This window comes from Haematobia irritans, chromosome 3 (assembly GCF_050003625.1).
Source record: "Haematobia irritans isolate KBUSLIRL chromosome 3, ASM5000362v1, whole genome shotgun sequence".
Lineage (NCBI taxonomy): Eukaryota > Metazoa > Arthropoda > Insecta > Diptera > Muscidae > Haematobia > Haematobia irritans.
The window spans coordinates 177,472,580-177,497,062 of NC_134399.1; the positions used below are offsets into that span (position 1 = coordinate 177,472,580).

The following is a 24,483-nucleotide window of genomic DNA, read 5'->3' on the forward strand; positions in this document are numbered from 1 at the left end:
GAATTTTTATGCTGGTTGTATCTTAAGAGATACAGTGGTCATTTAAGGATAAAAACTATTTTGGAAATCGAAATACATTGAAGTGTTTATGCTCATATTTAAGATTTTTTTTTAATTTAAACATATTACTAATCATCTGTATATTATTAGGGGGTCCAATATGTAAAACTGCCTTTCAGATTTTATGCAAAAATATTATAGATTTAAAATTCAAAAGATTCTCAAATGCCATGTTAAAAACAAGTAAGGAAAGTCTAAAGTCGGGCGGGGCCGACTATATTATACCCCGCACCACTTTGTAGATCTAAATTTTCGATACCATATCACATCCGTCAACTGTGTTGGGGGCTATATATAAAGGTTTGTTCCAAATACATACATTTAAATATCACTCGATCTGGACAGAATTTGATAGACTTTTACAAAATCTATAGACTCAAAATTTAAGTCGGCTAATGCACTAGAGTGGAACACAATGTTAGTAAAAAAAATATGAGAAACATTTTAATCTGAAGCAATTTTAAGGAAACTTCGCAAAAGTTTATTTATGATTTATCGCTCGATATATATGTATTAGAAGTTTAGGAAAATTAGAGTCATTTTTACAACTTTTCGACTAAGCAGTGGCGATTTTACAAGGAAAATGTTGGTATTTTGACCATTTTTGTCAAAATCAGAAAATCATATATATGGGAGCTATATCTAAATCTGAACCGATTTCAAACAAATTTGGCACGCATAGCTACAATTCTAATTCTACTCCCTGTGCAAAATTTCAATTAAATCAGAGTAAAAGATTGGCCACTGTGGTCATATGAGTGTAAATCAGGCGAACGATATATATGGGAGCTACATCTAAATCTGATCCGATTTCAATAAAATTTGGCACACTTGACTACACTACTAATTGTACTATTAGTGCAAAATTTCAACCAAATTTGGGCAAACCTCTGGCTTCTGGGACCGTATTAGTCCATATCGGGCGAAAGATATATATGGGAGCCATATCTAAATCTGAACCGATTTCAATAAAATTTGGCACACTTGACTATAGTACTAATTGTTCTTTTTGTGCAAAATTTTAAGCAAATTAGGGTAAAACTCTGGCTTCTGGAGCCATATAAGTCCATATCGGGCGAAATATATATATGGGAGCTATATCTAAATCTGAACCGATTTCAAACAAATTTGGCACACCAAAATTTCAAGCAAATTAGGGTAGAAATCTGGCTTCTGGGTCCATATAAGTACATATCGGTCGAAATATATATATGGGAGCTATATCTAAATCTGAACCGATTTCAATCGCATTTTGGACACTTGACTATACGATCAAGTGTTATGTTTGTGTAAAATTTCGAGCAAATCAGTGTAAAACTATGGCTTCTGGGACTTATATGGACCCATATCGGGCGAAATATATATGGGAGATATATCTAAATCTGAACCGATTTCTTCCAAAATCAATATGTTTCTATTCTGAGCCAAAACACATACTTGTGCCAAATTTGAAGTCGATTGGACTAAAACTGCGACCTAGACTTTGATCACAAAAATGTGTTCACGGACAGACGGGCATGGCTATATCGACTCAGGAGACCACCCTGAGCATTTTTGCCAAAGACACCATGTGTCTATCTTGTCTCCTTCTGGGTGTTGCAAACATATGCACTGACTTATAATATCCTGTTCCACAGTCTGGCGCACGGTATAATTATATCCCCATAGTCAGAAATTCGTTCGCTGGGCTTTTTCAGGTGTATGTACCTTGCGATGTTATTGAAGGCGAGAGAAGTTGACCATTAAAGGTGTGCACGTGACACGAAATTGTCGTGAACGAAATCTGAAGAAACTCTCGTGAATGTGCATGAATGGGACTGGTACAAAAATGTGTCGTGCGTGAGCGTGTGTGAGGAATAAAATCCATTCGTTAATGTGCGTGAATAAAATTTTGCAAAATCACACTCACGAAAAAAATCAAGATTTAATTCTTACTCGTATGTTAACTGAAATTAATTTAGCTGTCGAACTATATATTCTATTCATGATTTTTGTTTTCTTTGCTCATTCCCGGTTGGAAAATATTGTGAGTTTCGTAAATTTGTCGTAAGTCACGTGAATTGTCGTGAATCATGCGTGAGTCATTAAAAGTAGTTCGTGCGTGAGTACTGGTTTACATTTCGTGAATGTGCGTGAGTGTGAGTGGCTACCACACGTATCGTGCGTGAGCCTACGTGAATAAACATTTTGCTTTGTGTATGTGCAAGAGTGAAATTTGACTCACGCGCACACCTCTATTGACCACTATGGTATGACAATGGACTGAATAGTCAAAGTGAGCCTAAAATAACGGGCTGCCACTATACCCAACCATCGGCGAACTTTTGCTTTTTTTGAAACTTCTATGGTTTTAGTCCAGTTTAGTATTGCATCCGTTCTCCCGATATGTTTAGCTCACAAACAGGTGGATTTAGATCAAGTCTGGCCTGGATTTTTCGGATCAATACTGGCGTTGTTGCATGTTTGAACGAGATGCAACAATGCCAGTATCACGGTAACGAGTAGTGGTACGATAAAACAAATATATACGGCCGTAAGTTCGGCAAGGCTGAATCTTATGTACCCTCCAGCATGGATTGCGTAGAAACTTCTACGAACGACTGTCATTCACAATCGAATTACTTGGGTTGTGGTAACTTAAAACTTCTTAACATCGTTTTCTAAATTGTGAGTTAGTCCATACGTGGTATATATTAGACAAAAAAGGTATGTATAGGTAAGTCTACAAATAATTACGAATCGATACGGACTTTTGCACGGTACGTAGAGAGCCAGAATTGAAATATGGGGGTCGCTTATATGGGGGATATATTTTTGTGTGATTGGGGTTTGATTTATCTGAGGGCTATATATAACTATAGACCGATATGGACCTAGGTAGAAATGATTGTTAACGGCCATATACTAGCACAATGTACCAAATTTCAACTGACTCGGATGAAATTTGCTCCTCCAAGAGGCTCCAAAACCAAATCTCGGGATCGGTTTATATGGGCGCTATATATGATTATGGACTGATATGGACAACTTTTGGCATGATTGTTAAATATCATATACTAACACCACGTACCAAATTTCAGCCGGATCGGATGAATTTTGTCTCTCCAAAAGGCACCGGAGGTCAAATCTGGGGATCGGTTTATATGGGGGCTATATATAATTATTGACTGATATGAACCAATTCCTGCATGGTTGTTGGATACCATATACTAACATTACGTACCAAATTTCAACCGAATCGGATGAATTGTGCTCTTCAAAGACGCTCCGGAGGTCAAATCTGGGGATCGGTTTATATGGGGGCTATATATAATTATGGACCGATGTGGACCCATTTTTGCATGGTTATTAGAAACCATATACTAACACCATGTACTAAGTTTAACTCGGATCGGATTAAATTTGCTTCTCTTAGAGGCTCCGCAAGCCAAATCTGGGGATCGGTTTATATGGGGTCTATATATAATTATGGACCGATGTGGACCAATTTTTGCATGGTTGTTAGAGGTCATATGCTAACACCATGTACCAAATTTCAGCCGGATCGGATAAAGTTTGCTTCTCTTAGAGGCTCCGCAAGCCAAATCGTGGGGTACGTTTATATGGGGGCTATACGTAAAAGTGGACCGATATGGCCCATTTGCAATACCATCCGACCTACATCAATAACAACTACTTGTGCCAAGTTTCAAGTCGATAGCTTGGTTCGTTCGGAAGTTAGCGTGATTTCAACAGACGGACGGACATGCTTAGATCGACTCAGAATTTCACCACGACCCAGAATATATATACTTTATGGAGTCTTAGAGCAATATTTCGATGTTTTACAAACGGAATGACAAAGTTAATATACTCCCCATCCTATGGTGGAGGGTATAAAAAAGGTTTATTCACGTTTAAATGCTGGTTTGTTCTAAGATAGCCCTATCTGGTTTTCAAATATAAAGCTATCATACTTGAATTGAATAACTTTATTTTTGAATGCAATATATCAAAATGCTTTTGTATGCTTGGAAGCAATAAAATGAACTGCCACTGTAGTAAATCTGTTACATGTCAGACGAGCAGTTCAGAAATCACAGCAACCTGAAATTTGTTAACCACTGCACACAAAGAAGGAATATGATCACCCCAAACATAATTCAATAGCAAAGTGTGTCACTGAATGCTGCCGAATTTCATATTTAGGTCAATGATAAAAGAGCTCCTCTTTATAGCCGACTCTAAGCGACATTTCCCACTACGGTGAAACCATTTAGAGAAACTTGAAACACTCAGAAAAGTCACCAGAATTACTGAAAGGGAATAAACCATTGCTGAAAACTTTTTTGTGTTCGGTCGACACTAGGATTTAACCAAAGCGTCGGTGGCTTCGATGCAGAAACAAAAAAGACTGGAAAATCCAAGGTAATGCTTCGCAGCTTGAGAAGAAACATAATGACCTGGTTTACTTGCCAAAGAGATATGCTCAAAATTTACACCTTCGATTGACCACCATAACTCAAGCATTGCCGATGTGTGGGCTGTCTTAACGCCCAATGGTCGCTCCCAGTTAAAAATAAATGCCACGTAGTATCGGGAAAATGTGCTAAACGAAGTATTGATGCACAGGGTAGTCAAACATTTCGTCCGCAGAACATAGACATTCCAACAGGGCTCAACATGTGTCGACTAAGCATAGCTTAAAAAGGAGGTTCCTTGCTTCATTTCTACCGCACAATGGACACCAAAATCTCTCTTGAGATCCAATCCGATTGACTTTTACGCCTGCGGCATTTTTTGAAAGTATCGTTGACGTAAAAAGACCAATGTGCATAAGCGTAGGAAGGCCTCTGGGGAGGGGGCTTAGACCCCCCAGCAAAAATTTAGCCCCCCCCAGAATTTGAAAACCTATTTACGATTTTACATTTTTATAAAAATTAAACAAGTGTATACAACCGCACAAAGTTCCGCTAAAGACTTTCATGCACAATCGAATTACTTGGGTTGTGGTTGCCGATGGTAATGTTTGAAGTCTGATATTTATGAAATAGAGCTGTGATTGAACTTATGGTTTAGTTGAATAACTAACAGCCTGTTTCTGTATGTCGAACGAGTTCAATCGATCGACAGAAATGCATAGAAACAGCTGTTTTCTGGTTATAAATTCAGCTGTTTGTTTCCATTTTAGTCGATACACAGAGCTCATTCGACATACACACTGAAAAAACAGTGAACCCATTTCCATTGCAAAATGAACTAAACTGTAGTAATATTGACCATGATTTAGCCCTTAAGATTTTTTTAAACTTGTCTAGTTTATAATTCTCTTAAATTTTAGTTCATCTATAACATTGTATTTTAGTTCATTCTTACAACACCATAAGATTTATATACCCCTGCCAAGTAAACAAGTCAATATTCTTTTGGTTTACTTGCTTATTTTGTGGGAAACCCGATAATAAAAATTGGTTTACAGTCTCTTTAAAATGTCGACAACTAAACTATTTCTAGATCAATCCTTCCACAGTACAGAGAAATTAAATAATTAAAGGAACAACAAATCGTTTTACTATTATGAAAATGTTCATACATTAAAATTAAACTTTCTTTAAGCAAAAGTACTTTATTATAAAAACTTATGATGAAAGTTCTTAATACAATGTTTTTGTGAATAAAAATTATGACCACGTGGAACAAGAAAGTAGTTTATTTTAACTCGCAGTTTGGACATTTTGACTTATCCTTTTTTTATTCATCGTAGGTAATTTTTTCACATATCTTGCTGGAACAAATGGAAGCAATAATGAAAATTGTTAAAAATTAACACCATGTAATGAAATATAAGTTTTTAATTCTTTATATTAGATTGTAACTTACCATATTTGGGGGCATTTTATCAAATGGTGTAAGGAATTCAATTTTTCTTTGGAAAACGTATCTCATAAAATTTGTACCTGAAACAATTAGAGAAATAATGAAGTATTCTATATAAACTCATAAAACTGTGTTGTTATCGATGTGAAGGATATAAATAAATATTCTAGTTGAAAGAAAGACCAAATTTATTTGAGTTACTCTGAAATTAAATATATATTTTTTACATTAATTAAAATTATTAAATAGGTTTCCAAAAAATCTAATGAAAAAAATAATAATATGCATAAAAATATTATGGTTAACCCTAGAGAGTCATCTTTCGTCAAAATGACGACACGTAATTCCATTTTCGATTTAAAATGCATTTTAGTCTATTGAATTAGTTATACTAATTCGACCGTTTTATGAATTTTTGTGTTATACTACTTAAAACCAAATTGAATAAGAAAATAAATTCAAGTTTGGTTCACTTTCAAAATGACGAAGGATGACGTTAATGTACAAAAAATTAGGATGACTGTACAGGGTTAAAAGAAATTTAAGGAATCCTTACCAATTCACTATTAAATTACAAGCAAAGAAGTACTAAAAATTTTTCCAAATTTTTAAGGGGTTATTCTGAAATTAAATATTTGTTTTTTTACATTAAAAATATAACATTGGTTTCCAAAAAAAAAGATTAAAGAAATACTAACATAAGGTATTAAAAACCTGTAATTTTGATGATAAAAAGGTCATAAAAACGTAAATATTCTAGTTGAAAGAAAGCCAATTTTTAGCAAAACTTACCAATTCTCTATTTTTTAAATTTATTTGTATCCATGTGGAGTTGCTCTGAAATTAAATATTGCTTTTACAACAAAGAAAAGCATTAAACTGGTTTCCAAAAAAAAAATTAATTAACAAATAATAATATACATAAAAAATATTCTTTTTAAAAGAAATCCATATTAAAAAAATACTTACCAATTTATGACTAAACTGTATAACAAAAATTTTCCAAATTCATCTGGAATTGAATATTAATTTTTAATAAAAATTTCAATACACTTTCAATTTCAACATATTTTCCTAACTATTCTTAATAACTTTTTTTCTAAACTACCGATAACTTTCATTTAAAAGGTTTAATAAACAAACACCAATATATGTCTCAAAAAATCCAAAATATTCCATGCCTTTATATTCCCTTGTTGCATATCTACTCAAAAGATGCAACAGCCCACGCCAACGCCAGCTATACAACTGAAGCATGCCAAACAAAACCAAGCAAAGCCAAAACATTCCTACAACAACAAAAACACATGTGCCTTTATTGAAAACAACACCTCATCCAGCCAAAAACCATCAACGAATAACAAACACACGCACACACAAACCACTAAATGAACAAAAATAAAAACAACCCCACGCTCATGTATACACAACAAAACTCAAGTAACATCATCTCTACATTAATCACATTCCACTATTCCGATAAAGATCTCTGTACTATGCATTAGTTCATCGCATCTGCTGACAATTTACTCTAAGAATAATATTCGTAAAGGCACACCAGTTTATGAACGATGAAACGTATAACTTAAAATTTGCAAAATTTTCATGAAATGTTATCTCCCATTTTTGACGAAAATGTCTATAAATTTAATTACATGTGAATTAAAAATATTTCATTGGGTAATTTTTTACCAACAATTATTAACTATATGAATTGTCAGTAAGAAATTGCTATCCACTTTCAAGTTCATTTTTCGTAAAAAAATATTTTCTCATACAAAAAAATCTTATAGTAAATTATACTTATTATTTAGAAAATACTTTACATTTCACAAGTAGTTTTATAGCATGACAAACGAATTTTTAACTACCAGTTAAGAAATTTTTTAAGGAAATTTCCATCGTATTTTGTAGACCATGAACTAAACGATTGCTACTTAGAATTTGTAAAATTTCCTTTCGAGTAGTTAATTTTCGTTGAAGATACGAAAAATGAACTAAAATTCTGGAAAATTCTTGTAATAAATTGTTGTAAAAATTTCTTAAATTTACGAGATACTTTTTTTTCTGTGCATAAACAGGCTGTAAAGCTCCTTTATTATGTTGTTTAGTCTGGTTTAGTCATCTTAATTAAAAAATAGTAATTGGTATTAAAACTATTTTTCATAAATTAATAATACTGCAAAAAAGCGTCGCCAAAAAAGAAGTGAAAATGTTCTTCAAGAAACATTAATTTATAATAATTTTTATATTTTGTTATGATTTTTAATGCATTCTAACGTTTGTTTGAATATTTTCAAAAATTATCGATTTTTCTATAATGGATTAGCATTTTTGTGGCAAAATTTGAATAATTTTTACCATTTTATTTATTCTTACTCTTTTTTTAAACTATTTGAAAAAAGAAAACAAAAATTACGCATTAAAATATGAAAAAACTGAAGTAAAAAACTTCCTGTGTAGTTAATATAATTAACTTCTTTGTGAGGACATTTTTGGAAGTGATTTTAAAGTTGTGCTTTAAAACAAATCCCAATTTTTTTGCTGGGAAAAGTGTGGAACTACTTTTAGTTGCTTTATTATATATTATTTTGATGTCTATTTTTGTATTCTTTTTTATGAAATAAAACAATAATTGAACCTATAAGTTCAGTCTATAAATTTTTAGCTAGGGGGGCTGTAGCCCCCCCTAGGAAATTTGTCTAGCTACGCTAATGCCAATGTGTCGATCATCTCAAGACGGCGCTTCTCCGGGATTGCGATTGTTCGTGAGAGCATATTTGTTTGTGAGTATCAGTGATGCCAACTCTCGATTGGCATTTCCCATCACAAAAAATCTAGCCATTTAAAGTTGAGCCTGTTTATTAAGAAACTTATTAAGAAATCATCCTTATTTATTAACCAATCCACTTTGTTAACACTAATTTCATATTAACCGATCTAATTCAGATTTAATTATAGTCCTTACATGGAGCGATTTTCTCGTTTTTAATAAAGGACTCAATTGTCACATAACATTAATGGATTAATTTAGAATGTGACTGTGTCAGCAAATTTAATAACTGTTACACACAAAAAAATAAAATATGAATTTGTACAAAAAAAAAAATAAAATATAAATTTATAAATTTTTCATAAAAAATGTGTACACCGACATAATATATTGTTATCGTAAATACTTGTTATGAAATTATGAATTTTTTTAGATAATATATAGGGACGGTTTCATAAAATTAGTGAAACTTTACTTAATATATCAAAAACGCTGGTTTTCTCTTGTGAGAGAGCCACAACATAGAGTTACTCTCATGTGTATACAATACAAGCATATAATACTAGAAAAAAAACGAAACATAACGTTTTGAAGGCAACACGTGTGTTTGAGTTTTTCAGAACAGTTTGAGTCTACGTCGCGATTCGAAGATTATTTATTGCTGTAAGAAAAATGACGAAAAAACAATATTAACTGGAAGCGTTGGTGCTTATGTTTATAAATTATATAAAACATTATAATTATTAATTATATAATTATGTTCTTTGCTAGCTGGACTTTAATGCTGGTTTTAATAAATGGGTTCATACATTTGACCAATTATGCAGGCATTAGGAATCAGAAATCTAAATGAAAAGTTGCATGTAATGCATGACGTTTTTATTATATATTATGTAAAAGTTCATATTTTTCAATGACAAAAATATGTATACTTCATTTATAATATTAAAAATTCCATTCGTAGTCAATGAAAACCTGTATTTTTATTTTATGAATTGTTTTCATATAATTTATGAATATTATTCATAAAATAAATGAATTTTTTTTTTGTGTATAATAATTTCGTGTCAAGTGTACATCTCGAATACATATGTATATGATTAGAGATTTGTTTAAACATAATTTTTTTGATGTATTTAAACGATTACCATTTTAGGTAACTATGATTGGTGGCGTTGTCTACGCTTCAGTTTATATGGAAGTTTGTTTGTGGCACCAACTCTGTATAGTTGGATTAAGGTAAAGAAAACGATTACCCCGAAAGAGAATAATCTTTTTAATGAGCAAATTTAATCCTTGTAGGTTTCAACAGCAATGTGGCCACAAACCTCTTTTCGAACCGCCTTGGCCAAAGCAGCAGTAGAAACCGTATCCTATACTCCAGCAGCCATGACATGTTTCTATTTCATAATGAGTTTATTGGAAATGAAAACCATCGAAGAGGCAGCCTCTGAAGTACGGAAGAAATTTTTACCCACCTATAAGGTAAGTGTGAAAAATATGAAACAGTCATTTAGAACTAAAATTTTCAATATCTCATACAGATTGGAGGTTTGGTGTGGCCTGTGGTGGCCACCATTAATTTCTCTGTTATACCGGAGAAAAATCGTGTCCTCTTCATAAGTGTATGCAGTTTAATTTGGACTTGCTTTTTAGCCTACATGAAACATTTACAGCATCACGAAATGAATGAAGAGGATGGATTTATAGTCACAAAGAAGAAGGAGGAATCATGATTGTAATAATTCTAAGAAAAAAACAAGACAATGGAATGGGAGTACAGCAGCACTGGGGGAGATGTTAAGGATTTTTTGAGTTTTATTTAAAAATTAACAAATACAGGGATCTATATTTTTGTATTAGGAATATTATATAGAATGTTTTAACTATGTTTTTATATTAAGAATAAAATAAATACTTTTTTTCATGTGTAATATAACATATGAAAATACATATGAAAATAAAATAAATTAAATTAAATTAAAAACTCAGTTATCGACATCAAAATAAGAAATAATAGAAATGAGACAATGAGTTGTTTTTCGCAGGTCTGATTTTTATAGGCAATAAAATTAAGAAAAACATGTCGACAACATCCGTTTAGCAGCGTGAATTAAAACTCTCGAGAAATTGTTTGTTATATTTTAAGTTTCTTTATCAGGTCTAAAATTCCAAAACTCATTTTCATGAGGCTTCGTAAGTGCAAAGCTATCTAACCAATAAATGCAAGAAAAAGTTACATCCATAAAAATTATCGTGATCGTTTTTATCACGTTTCGACAACATACTTTCATGAAAGTGAAATTTGGTCAAAACAAGAAACACCGTTCATGAAGTGAAAAGGTTATGTTTACGAATTCATCATCAGGGGTGTAAGATTTACATATCCATGGCAACGAGGACATATGAGGACCCTTGTTCGACCATCGTCTCATAAAACCGGTTTTATATGATGACGGTAAGTTTATCATTCGGTGTAGCGGATCGAATGATCGATTTCCGACTATATAAAGTATATACATTCTTGATCAGGGAGAAATTCTAAGACGATTTAACCATGTCTGTCTTGCTGTCTGTCTGTTGTAATCACGCTACAGTCTTCAATAATGAAGAAATCGTGCAGAAATTGTGCACAATTTCTTTTTCTTTGTTTTGTTGCTGTAAATTATGTTTCTCTTTTATAATTATGTTCAAAATTTTCCTTTGGAAATGTTCTATGTATGTTGTTAGTGTTTTTTGTAAGGAAAATTTTGAACATAATTATAAAAGAGAAACATAATTTACAGCAACAAAACAAAGAAGAAATCACGACAATAGAGAATACTTTAAAACAACATGTGTCAGATCATGACTACGATGATCTACAGCACAGTGCGATGACGGTCACATACAAAATAGGAGAGAAGATTAAAGAAACACACAAGAAAAAAGTCAACAGGCTTAAACAACAACAAATGCAACAATTGAACATCAAACTTAACGAAGGCTGGTTCGTCAACAAAACGAAACAAAACTTTCCTGACGATGTTAAGTGGCTTCTCTCACTTGGGGAGAAATTTGGACTACCAACAACGAAAGAGAAATTTCCTTTAATCAATTACATCGCAGATGGAGAAGAACTAATACAGACCATCTTGGAGAAAGAGGAGCAAGAAATAGCAAGAACAAACTTCACAACTACCATAGATAACCACACGAACAAAACATACATGAGTAGTAGAGATAAATACATTCAACGCACAGTCGATCAGACAAAACAATTTCTTAAGAAGAATAATAATATAATGATAACTAATGCAGATAAAGGGAACGTGACAGTTGCTATTGAAAAATCGGAATATAAAGAACGGATGATGAATATTCCCGGAGACATGATGACATACCAGAGATGGACGAAAGATCCAACAAGCAAATTACAAAAGAAAAATAATGATATTGTTGAAGAATTATTTAAAAATGGAGTTATCACGTCTTTCGAAAGGAAAAAACTAAGGAATGATGTTGCAATAGCTCCTAGAATCTATGGTCTCCCTAAGATACATAAAGAAGGATACCCCCTAAGACCAATTTGTTCCTCCATTAATGCCCCATCTAGTCAACTGTGTTGTTAATATTCTAAAGAATATTACTCAGAACTCGAAATACAACATAAGGGATTCAGTGCAATTTAGGAATAAGATAAAAGATTTGACGACCGAAGAGGACGAGAAAATTGTATCCTTTGACGTAATATCCTTATTCCCTAGCATCCCAGTGGAATTAGCATTGACTATCATTGAACAAAGATGGGATGAAATTAAAGAATTCACAAAGATGACACAGAATACATTTCTTAGAATATTAAAATTCTGCATAATGGAGAATAGATATTTCCAATTCGAGGAAAAGATCTATAAACAGAAGAAAGGTCTGCCAATGGGATCACCAGCATCGCCGATTGTGGCGGATATAGTAATGGAAAAGTTGTTGATGGATTGTGAAAACAAACTAACAACAAAACCGAAAATATTACTGAAATACGTAGATGACTTGTTCGCAGTAACTCACAAAAATGAGATTATGAATATGCTAAATACCCTCAATAATTTCCATTCGAATATAAAATTCACTGTAGAAGAAGAAGATAACGGACAGTTGCCTTATTTGGATACATTGGTTATAAGAAAGAATGGAAAACTTAACCTAGACTGGTATCAAAAACCTACAGCATCTGGCAGAATTATAAATTTCTATTCAAAACACCCGAAAAGAATAATAATAAATACGGCCAATAATTTAATACATAGAGTTTTAACTATCAGTGATAAGGAATTCCACGCAAAAAATAAAGAGAGGATAAAACAGATACTAGCCAAAAATAACTTTCCCAAGTATTTAGCGAATAATTTAATAAATTCAAAAAAGAATAATAAAGAATTTAACGAACACCAGACGAAAACAAAATCATACAAATCATTGACATACATTCCTAATGTTTCAGAGAGAATAGAAAATTCAAACAAAGAGAAGTTCACAATTGCACACAAAACAAACAACACGTTAAAAGGATTATTTACAAATCCAAAAACCAAATTGCCAAACATGGAAAAGCACAACCTGGTATACGAAATTAAATGTGATGGCAATGATCAACAATCATGTGAAAAAGTCTACGTGGGAACAACTGGCAACAAACTAAAAACGAGGATCGCTGGACATAAATCGGACTACAAATTAAGAGGAAATAACATAATACAAAAAACTGCACTAGCAAACCACTGTGCAACACAAAAACACATCCCCAACTTTGATAATGTACGCATCTTAGCCAGAGAGTCAAACTACAACAAGAGATTCACACAAGAGATGCTACATATCATAAATACACCTTCTGAAAAGAGAATCAACTACAAAGCCGACATCGAAGGAAATGCTAAAAGCTATAGACAACTCATAGAGAAGAGAAAGAAGATGAAACGAACACAAAAAACACATAGAAGAAAGCAGTGCAATATAGACTATTGACAAGAGTAGTGCAGCTACTGTAGAATAAGTTAATTGTGTTGTAAACATATATTTTTATGTGAGTGATCGTTTACATGTACTTATAAACTAAAATTATTTTCTTTTACATTAATCTGTTCTGTGATATTTACATGGTTAAATATTTATCTATTTTTGTAGTGTATATCCCAATGAAGATGCAATTCAAGTAATTGCGAAATATCGGAAAGAAAAAATAAAGTAAATTATTACTATAAAAACAACAAAGAAATGACCTCGAGCTTGATTAGTTACTGATTTACACAAGACAATTAAAAAGGTCGAATAAAATAAAGAAAACAAAATAATATGTTAACAAAATTTTCTATAGAAATAAAATTTTGACAAAATTTTCTATAGAAATAAAATTTTGACAAAATTTTCTATAGAAATAAAATGTTGACAAAATTTTCTATAAAAGATTTTTGGTAGTTTTTTGGTAGAATTATCTCCAAATGTTGGTAGAATTTTCTCCAATGTTTGGTAGATTATTTGTCCGGAAGTCAAATCTGGATATCGGTTTATATGAGAACTGTTTATAATTATGGGCCGAAGTGAACACATTTTTGAATGGTTTTAAGACGGCATATACCAACTAAAGGTGTGCACGTGACACAAAAATGTCGTGACTCACACGTGAGTCGAGAGTCACGCTAATGACAACGGCATGAGTGTGCGTGATTAACAAAGCAAATGTCGTGCGTGAGCGTATCACAAAAATAATATCTTCGTAAGTGTGCGTGAATAACGAATTTAAGAAAAATACGCTCATGAAAATAATCCCAGCCACGGACATAAAACGTTTCGTCTCGATTTTAGTCATGCTCATGTTTTCAGACACGTCCCTTTATGAGTAATATAGTTATTCGTGAGTGATTACAAGTGAGTGAGTGTGGGTGAGTAAGATTTTTCCGTTGCGAGTGTGCGTGAGGGTGAGGGTGAGTAAAATATTACTCACGTGCACTCCTCCAATACCAACATCACATACCAAAATTCCACCGGATCGGATGAAAGTTGCTCCTCCAAGAGGTTCCGGAAGTCAAATCTGGGGATCGGTTCATATTGGACTTATATATAACATTGGACCGATATGAATCAATTTTTGCATGGTTGTTAGAGGACATTTACTAACTTCACGTTTCAAATTTAAAATTGGTCCGATATGACACATTTGCAATAACATTCGAGCTACATAAATAACGGCTACTTGTCGATATTTGGTTGGGTTAGGTATAGTGGCAGCCCGATATTTCAAGCTCACTTAGGCTATACCACAGTGGTCAACTTCTCTCTGGCTTCTGGCTTCTGCCCGGTTCTATATTAAGCTCAATGCCAAGGGACCTCCTTTTTATAGCTGCGTCCGAACAACTTTCCACATTGCAGTGAAATCATTTAGAGAAGCTTTTAAACACTCAGAAATGTCACCGGCATTACTGAGAGGGGATAATCCAACGCTGAAAAACTGTTAGGTGCCAAAACTGGGTTTGAACCACGTATGCAAGTCGGGCATGATAATCATTGCACCACGGTAGTTCCCCTTGTCGATAGCTTGTTTCGGATCTTAGCGTGATTTCAACAGACTGACGGACGGACATCGCTTGGTGGACTCAGAATTTCACCACAACCTAGAATATATATTCTGTATAGGATCTCAGACCATACTGGTCTCAAAGTGGTACAAAAGAAATGACAAAATTAGAATACCCCTATCCTATTGTGGAGGGTATAAAAATATATATTTCTTGCTCTTAACAAAACAATGGGTACACACAAAAAAACTTTTTTCTGATTCAATCACGAAATTAATTGATCCAATTAATTTTTTAATTGAAATGTCTTAAATCACAGAAATGATAGTATCAATTAAAAAATTAATTGGCAGTCAATTTTAAAATTAACATAATTGATCCAATTGAAAAATTAATTGATACTATTAATATGTACGATTGATTTTTATTTCAATTAAAAAATTTTGATTCAATTAAAATTTTAATTGAATATTTTTTAAAACTCAATTAAGATTTTAATTGAAAAAATTTTCGTGAAATTTTTTTCTGTGTATTATTGCAACATTTTAAAATTTATAAATTTGTTGTTCGCTAGATCAGGAATTAAAAAAATGTAGCAGCAAAATTTTTTTATGAGTATATGTCGATGCCAAACAAAAATTTATTTTATTTTTTTTATAAATAATTATAGAAAAATTTCTTAATCGAATTTTCCAAAACAAAAAATCACCATACTGGACATTTATCACCATAGGTCTTGGGACAATTGAAGGCTTTCGAAAAATGAAGACTATTCGACATCAGACCATTAACTCGATATTTCTCAATAGTATGAGTATTCGATATTTCTTTCCTGTAATCAGCTTCACTATACGATGAACACCATATTTGTGCCGTTCCCAAAAAGAATACCTGTTCCGGCGATAAATCCAAACCTGGCATTTTTTCTTCTCGATAAAAAGTTGTCACATCCATATGAAGTTTTTTACTTTCCTCATGAACAAAATGACGATATGCCTCAAGCGCCAAGTGCAAACCACCCGCATCGGCTATATTTTCATTTAATGTTAATACACCATCAATGTGACGATTAATTTCCGGAACAAAAAATTTACTAAACTGGTTTACAAAACATTCCGATCGTACTTCAAACAGTTGGGTAGATTTTTGAGACCACCAATAGCAATTTCGACCAGTATAGTCATAGTTGGCTCCTTGTTTATCAAATGCATGACTCAATTCATGGCCTATGATATAGCCTAGTGTACCATATTTCAAAGATTTAGGCCATGCTGGATGATAGGTAGGAGGTTGTAAAACACCAGCCGCTATATAGATGTTATTGTCTATGGGATAATAGAAAGCATTTACCTCCATAGCCAACATCATGGCCAAAGGTTTAGTATGATTGCTGATTTGATGTAAATGGAAACCATAGAAACGATTCATATGCATTTCGAATAGTTTGAGATTTATTAGGTTTACTTCATAGCTGCCATTGATAAAATTCAGTGTTTCAAGTTCCTTAAGGAGAAGATTGTTTAAATTGGAATTTTCATATCTACCAACAAAGACTTTCATTGCCGACTCTTTGAGAAGAGCAGCCTTGCGAGTTGTTTGATCCATCCATGGAGATTTCTGTAGGGTTTGCCGTAGATTCCTTTGTATTCGAGTTGCCATTAGCTTGACATCTTTTGCTGTTTTCCTATCAAAGAATAGCTGAAATAAATAGGAGTAATGATCATTCAATACTAATGGATAGAAATGAAATTATTGTATTATAAGTTTACTTAGAATTTTAAATATTCTTGATAAGATTTAAATGGTCTCGAAAATATCCTGATAAAAACATAAATTAAAACGCATAAGTAAAGTAGAAAGTTGGGCGGAGCCGACTATTTCGTACCCTAACCCACCCCTACTGCATTGTTTGCGGGGTATCAATGTTATAGTTTTGGGAGATAAACCGCATTTCCATATATAACATAAGAACATTAAGGGGTACATGTTTATGGGAGTTTTATCACAATCTGAACAGAAATATCTGATATAAGGAGCTATAATTGATTCTGAACTAACAGAGTTAGTAAGCCAATTTTGAGAAATTTTTTTATAGAAATAAAATTTTTACCAACATATCTATAGAAATAAAATTTTTTAAAAACTTTTCAATAGAAATAAATTTTTTAAAAAATTTTATATAGTAAATAAAATTTTGACTACATTTTTTATAGAAATAAAATTTTGACAAAATTTTTTATAGAAATAAAATTTTGACAAAATTGTCTATAGAAATAAAATATTGACAAACTTTTCAATAGAAATAAATTTTAGCAACATTTTTTTATGAAAATAAAATTTTGACTAAATTTTTTCTACAAATAAAATTGACAAAATTTTCTATTGAATTAAAATGTTGACAAAATTTTCTATAGCAATAAAATTTTTACTATAGAAGTAAAATTTTGCAAAATTTTTTCAAGAAATAAAATTTTGACAAAATTTTCTACAGAAATAAAATTTTGACTAAATTTTCTACAGAAATAAAATTTTGAGAAACAAAAATAAAATTTTGACAAACTTTTCAATAGAAATAAATTTTTGAAAACAATTTTATATAGTAAAAAATAAAATTTTGCAAAACTTTTTATAGAAATAAAATTTTGACAAAATGTTATTTAGAAATAAAATGTTGACAAAATTTTCTCTAGAAATAAAATGTTGACAAAATTTTCTATAGAAATAAAAGTTTGAAAATTTTTCTCTAAAAATAAAATTTTGATAAAATTTTCAATAGAAGTAAAATTTTGACAAAATTTTCTCTAGAAATAAAATGTTGACAAAATTTTCTATAGAAATAAAATTTTGACCAACATATCTATAGTAATAAAATATCTATAGAAATAAAAACTTTTCAATCGAAATAAGTTTTTGAAAAAAAAATTGTATATAGAAATAAAATTTTGACTAAATTTTTTATGGAAATAAAATTTTTAAAAAATATTCTATAGAAATAAAATTTTGACAAAATTGTCTATAGAAATAAAATTTTTACAAAATTTTCTATAGAAATAAAATTTTAACAAAATTTTCTATAGAAATAAAATTTTGACAAAATTTTCTATAGAAGTAAAATTTTGAAAAATTTTCTCTAGAAAGAAAATTTTGACAAAATTGTCTATAGAAATAAAATGTTGACAAACTTTTCAATAGAAATAAATTTTAGCACCATTTTTTATGAAAATAAAATTTGACTAAATTTTTTCTACAAATAAAATTGACAAAAAAGAGAAAATTTTCTCTAGAAATAAAATTTGTACAAAAATTTCTCTAGAAATAAAATTTTGACTAAATTTTCTATAGAAATAAAATTTTCAAAATGTTTCTCTAGAAATAAAATTTTTACAAAATTTTCCATAGATATAAAATTTTGACAAAATTTTCTCTAGAAATAAAAATTTTAACAACATTTTCTATAGTAATAAAATATCTATAGAAATAAAAACTTTTCAATCGAAATAAGTTTTTGAAAAAATTTTATATAGAAATAAAATTTTGACTAAATTTTTTATGGAAATAAAATTTTTATAAAATTTTCTATAGAAATAAAATTTTACAAAATTGTCTATAGAAATATAATTTTTCAAAAACTTTCTATAGAAATAAATTTTGACAAAAATTTTTTATAGAAATAAAATTGACAAAATATTCTATAGCGATAAAATTTTGACAAAATTTACTATAGAAGTAAAATTTTGCAAAATAATTGCGTTGTAGTATTACTATATTAATCATATATGGCCCTACTGGGCTCGATTAAATAAATAAAACAAATGAAATGAAATAAAATTTTGCCAAAATGTTTATCTAAAAATAAAATGATGACTAAATTTTCTATAGAAATAAAATTTTGACAAAATTTCCTATAGCAATAAAATTTTGACAAAATTTTCGATAGAAGTAAAATTTTGACAAAATTTTCTCTAGAAATAAAATGTTGAAAAAATTTTCTATAGAAATAAAATTTTGACCAACATATCTATAGTAATAAAATATCTATAGAAATAAAAACTTTTCAATCGAAATAAGTTTTTGAAAAAAAATTGTATATAGAAATAAAATTTTGAAAAAATATTCTATAGAAATAAAATTTTAACAAAATTGTCTATAGAAATAAAATTTTGACAAAATTTTCTATAGAAATAAAATTTTAACAAAATTGTCTATAGAAATAAAATTTTGACAAAATTTTCTATAGAAGTAAAATTTTGAAAAATTTTCTCTAGAAAGAAAATTTTGACAAAATTGTCTATAGAAATAAAATGTTGACAAACTTTTCAATAGAAATAAATTTTAGCACCATTTTTTATGAAAATAAAATTTTGACTAAATTTTTTCTACAAATAAAATTGACAAAAAAGAGAAAATTTTCTCTAGAAATAAAATTTTGACAAAATTTTCTATAGAAATAAAATTTTGAAAATGTTTCTCTAGAAATAAAATTTTTACAAAATTTTCCATAGATATAAAATTTTGACAAAATTTTCTCTAGAAATAAAAATTTTAACAACATTTTCTGTAGTAATAAAATATCTATAGAAATAAAAACTTTTCAATCGAAATAAGTTTTTGAAAAAATTTTATATAGAAATAAAATTTTGACTAAATTTTTTATGGAAATAAAATTTTTACAAAATTTTCTATTTTTTCTAGTTTACAAAATTGTCTATAGAAATATAATTTTTAAAAAACTTTCTATAGAAATAAATTTTGACAAAAATTTTTATAGAAATAAAATTGACAAAATTTTCTATAGAAATAAAATGTTGACAAAATTTTCTATAGCAATAAAATTTTGACAAAATTTACTATAGAAGTAAAATTTTGCAAAATAATTGCGTTGTAGTATTACTATATTAATCATATATGGCCCTACTGGGCTCGATTAAATAAATAAAACAAATGAAATTAAATAAAAATGAAATAAAATTTTGACAAAATTTTTATCTAAAAATAAACTGATGACTAAATTTTCTATAGAAATAAAATTTTGACAAAATTTCCTATAGCAATAAAATTTTGACAAAATTTTCGATAGAAGTAAAATATTGCAAAATTTTCTCTAGAAATAAAATTTTGGCAAAATTTTTATCTGAAAATAAAAAATTGTATTTCTATCGAAAATTTTGTCAAAATTTTATTTCTAGAGGAAATTTTGTCAAAATTTTATTTCTATAGAAAATTTAGTCAAATTTTATTTTTAGATAAAAATTTTGCCAAAATTTTCTATAGAAATAAAATTTTGACAAAATTTCCTCTAGAAATAAAATTTTGACAAAATTTTCAATAGAAATACAATTTTGACAAAATTTTCTATAGAAATAAATTTTTGAAAAAAAAATCTGCCAAAATTCGACATTTGTATATAGGAATATGATCTTAAATTGAAATTAAAAAATAAAATCGATTGTTCAAAATATTTCGATCTAACATTCTAGGAAACATAAAATGATCTCCGTAATTGGAAGTTGATTTTCATTTACAGTCATACCGTACATTAATCGAATGAATAACGCAATGGAAACTAATTTACTTAAAAACTTGTTTAGTTACAAAAATGTGAAGTGTTTTAAAAAATTTAGTTTATCCGGAGTCGGAGTCAAGCTAAATTTTTACGACTCCGACTCCAGCAAAATCTTCAGACTCCGACTCCAAGTCTCCGGCACCACAGTCCTGGTTAATACTATAGAAGATTAGAATAAGCCAACTTTGATCGGTTAATAAAGAAGAGGTTTTTAGCCACATTTGGGAAAATCGGGCGATACATATATATGTGAGCTATAACTAAACCTGAACCGATTTCGATCATTTTTTGCACATGTAGTTAGTACGAGTACTATAGAAGATTAGATTTGGTTGAAAAATAAGGGGTTTATGGAAAAATTTGGGAAAATCGGGCGATACATATATATGGGAGCTATATCTAAATCTGAACCGATTTCAATCAACATTTTTCACACTTAAAGGGTGGTAAATTAAATTACTTTGTGGCAACTTTTACGCCGATCGGTTAGTAAATGAACGCAATATGACCCCATTTATCGAAATCGAGCGTTACATATATATGAGAGCTATATCTAAATTTGATCAGTTTTTTTTTCCAAATAGCGTTCGTCATTGTACCAAAAAAACACCATACCAATATTTCATCAGAATTGGTTAAAAGTTGCGACCGGAATCCTGTGAACAACAAATACATGGATAGATGAACGGACGGACACCAAGGGAGTGATTCTGAATCGATCGGTATATACTTTATGGGGTCTAAAATCAATATTTCTGATAAACACATTTTTTGGCAGATCAAAATTATTATACCCCGACCACTATGTGATTTAGGGTATAAAGAGAGTGGAATAACCAGAAGAGAGTGGCCAGAATCGAAAAAAGTTTAAAAAATGTGAAGGCTATAGAAAACCTGATGGTCCCAAAAGACATGGATCTCACTTCCTAATATGACGTACATGTACAATTCTAAGACTACCTTCATTTTATTCAAAATGCAACATAAAATTCTAAAGCCCTATAATACAATTTACAAATTCAGAATATTCAGAATATTTTGCCGTTCTTGTTTCTCACCTTCATAAATATTTGATCGAACAGAAACCGCATACTGTTCTTGATACTATCGGCACAAAAAGTTCTCTGGAACTTAGAATTCGTTAGATGAGCATCCATATGATATAAAAACTTCAGGGCCAAATAATTTGCAGTGGCTATTTTATGGCGTTCGATTATCTTATTCATCTCTCTATAAAAGTAAAGACAGGGTGTATTGCCTTCGGTGAAAGTTTGAAAATGTCCTTGCCATACAATACGAAAATATAGAGACCACTGTTCTTCAATGTGATCCTTTCCAAAATCCTTTAAAGTTTCGGATAGATCTTCACATTTATATTCATCTCCTTCGAAGTGGTCGACAACCCCTAAGATTTCCTTTAAAAACTCAAATACACCATCGATATATCTATCGGCCAAATTTGAATCAACATCGTATAGTCTTAAAATATCCTTCATTCGTTTACTATTAACTCGATATGCCATTGACGACTTATTTTGAATATTCTCATAGTATAGGTCAACATCAAAGCCAAAAGAGGGTATTGAAAAATATGGTGCAAAAGGATATTCGGAGATAATGTCTTCCTTTATCATCGATTCTATGCCATATTGACCCATATAAGAGCTCATCTTCATCCAATTGAAATTTGTTACATTCCAGTTTATTTCTACAGCGGGAAATCCTCCAACTTTTTGTAAAATCTCTAAATATTCTGGAGCTTTACGCATAGGATATAATTGGCTATTAAGGCATTTCCGATAGAATTTCCTGGCCAATTGAAGTTTATCTATGTGGGGCACCGGCAATTTGTTTATCTCTTGATTATTGAGCAAAAATTCTATGATTTTTGTTAATTTTCCACGAATATCCAAAACATTGACCCGTTTACCTTTGGTATAATGCTCTTCAATGGTATTTTTCCAGTTGCCACATGCATATTCATAAAAATCTTCACATGGATTTGCCGATTGATTCATATAAGATATCATTTTCTGTGCATACAGGGAGCGTATAGAATTTGCCTTTGCTTCAGCTATTACAAGTGAACTTAATATGAATGTAAAAAATATTCCACTTGTTTTTCCGTCCATTGTTTTTTTTTTTTTTTTTTTATAAGTCCAATCTTGAAAAATTTGTATTGGGGTTTCAGTCTAAAGCCCTTCCACAAACAGCTCTTATTATACCATCTCAAAATTCGAATTGTTTTGTTATCAATGCAAGCAGACCATTGGAATGCAAATAGACATCTTTTCCTCCATATCAAACTGAGTTTTTCTTTTATTTCACAATGCTAGTATCATCCGACCATCTTCTTAGTTTAAAAGATTAAATTGAACTGATGTGCTTGTATTTAGTCGTACTAACGAAATTTCGTGTTCCTCATAAATAAACATTAAAGTTGTGAACAAGAAATTAAGAAATAAAAACAAGTCTTAACAAATGCGACTACTAAAGAAATTTGTGATGTTATGAGGGGTTGGTCATATGGTTCTTTTGACTTTATGCAAAAAAAAATATCTAACATAACTTAAAGAAATTAAAATACCAATGGTCAACAACTAGACATTGGACGATAAGTATTCACATATACACTATTTACCATTGGATGGGTTTCCTATACACCCAGCCTATGATAGAGTGTATACATATCTTAAGATATACGAGTTTTCGATATACAGACAGTCTGTCGATAGCCTCTCCCGCTGTAATCACTCTATAACCTTCAATTGTAAAGATAATGCAGGTAGGTCAAGTTTAAGGATAGGCTGTTAATTTTGAGTTAAATCAATCTCCTGATTTGAGTTCTTATTCCGATTGAGTATCTGGCATTCCTCTAGTCATACCAACACTGTGCTGATATACCGATAGCCTGTTCGACTTATTTACTCTATAACCTTCGTTGTTGAATATAATGCAGATTATAGCCCCATTTAAAACGATCTCTTTATTTGAATTCTTATACCGATGGAGTTTCCAGCAATTCTCTAGTAATACCAACACTGTGTCGATATATCGACTCCCTGTCCGACTGTAATCACTCTATAACATACAATATTGGAGATAATGCAGACTTTTCAAGTTCGGATATAGATTCCATTTTGGGATATATCCTCACATAAATCAAACTCCAAATTTTAATACGTATTCCGATGGTGTATCTGGCGTTGCTCTAGTCACTGTGTCGATATGCCGACAGCTTGTCGGACTGTTCAAGTTCCAAGCTATGATTGCCCTTTTTGGACATAGCCCCATGTAAATCAATCTCCTGATTTAAATTCCCCTAGTCATACCAACACTATGTCCGATAGAAAAGTCGGCAGATAATCTTTATATACAATTATACAGATTGGCTTAATAAAAAGTTTTTTCAATAATCGTTACAGCCCTTAGTAATTTTGGCGACAGTTCTAAGTATTTTCCCTCTGCAAACTTCTCTATTCTTTCAATTTTTCAATTCCTATCACTCGGAATAGTCTGCAATTTACATTGAAAGATCAGGAAGGCCCTTCTTACGTTTAAGAGTCTAGAGACAAAATTCGTCTATTGTGATAATATTGGACTGATCATAGCGGTATTATTGATGGATGTAGCATAGTACATACAGAGGTCAAACTCTCTATCTAGCTAGAGGCCACATC

At 30.7% G+C, this 24,483-nt stretch overlaps 3 protein-coding genes across 3 annotated transcripts in view; 2 read left to right on the forward strand and 1 right to left on the reverse strand.

The window, feature by feature from the left end:
• The window catches only part of LOC142228769 (uncharacterized), a 45,259-nt gene extending 34,583 nt beyond the window's left edge, over positions 1-10,676 (forward strand). Inside the window, exons 3-5 of the mRNA XM_075299281.1 lie at positions 9,846-9,928; positions 9,992-10,174; positions 10,234-10,676. Of these exons, the coding sequence (XP_075155396.1) occupies positions 9,846-9,928; positions 9,992-10,174; positions 10,234-10,425 (458 nt within the window). The 3' untranslated portion in view covers positions 10,426-10,676. The remainder of the gene's footprint in view (positions 1-9,845; positions 9,929-9,991; positions 10,175-10,233) is intronic.
• A 465-nt stretch (positions 10,677-11,141) lies between these two features.
• LOC142231303 (uncharacterized) lies at positions 11,142-13,693 on the forward strand. Its single transcript, XM_075301918.1, has 3 exons — positions 11,142-11,147; positions 11,476-12,097; positions 12,285-13,693. Exons 1-3 carry the CDS (start codon positions 11,142-11,144, stop codon positions 13,691-13,693), a joined length of 2,037 nt encoding a protein of 678 aa, XP_075158033.1.
• A 2,202-nt stretch (positions 13,694-15,895) lies between these two features.
• LOC142229206 (membrane metallo-endopeptidase-like 1) lies at positions 15,896-23,144 on the reverse strand. The gene is made up of 2 exons (XM_075299747.1): positions 21,862-23,144; positions 15,896-16,938 (listed from the first exon to the last, which is right to left on the reverse strand). The coding sequence occupies exons 1-2, from the start codon at positions 22,933-22,935 to the stop codon at positions 15,946-15,948; spliced, it is 2,067 nt and encodes a 688-aa protein (XP_075155862.1). The 5' UTR covers positions 22,936-23,144; the 3' UTR covers positions 15,896-15,945.
• Between the last annotated feature and the right edge of the window lie 1,339 nt (positions 23,145-24,483).

Coding starts and splice junctions, on each gene's coding strand:
- LOC142231303 (XM_075301918.1), top strand. Junction 12,098..12,284: donor ATGGACGAAAGATCCAACAA/GCAAATTACAAA, acceptor TGCCCCATCTAG/TCAACTGTGTTGTTAATATT.
- LOC142229206 (XM_075299747.1), bottom strand. CDS start 22,935: ATGGACGGAAAAACAAGTGGAATATTTTTTACATTCATATTAAGTTCA. Junction 16,939..21,861: donor TCGATCAAATATTTATGAAG/GTGAGAAACAAG, acceptor TATTTATTTCAG/CTATTCTTTGATAGGAAAAC.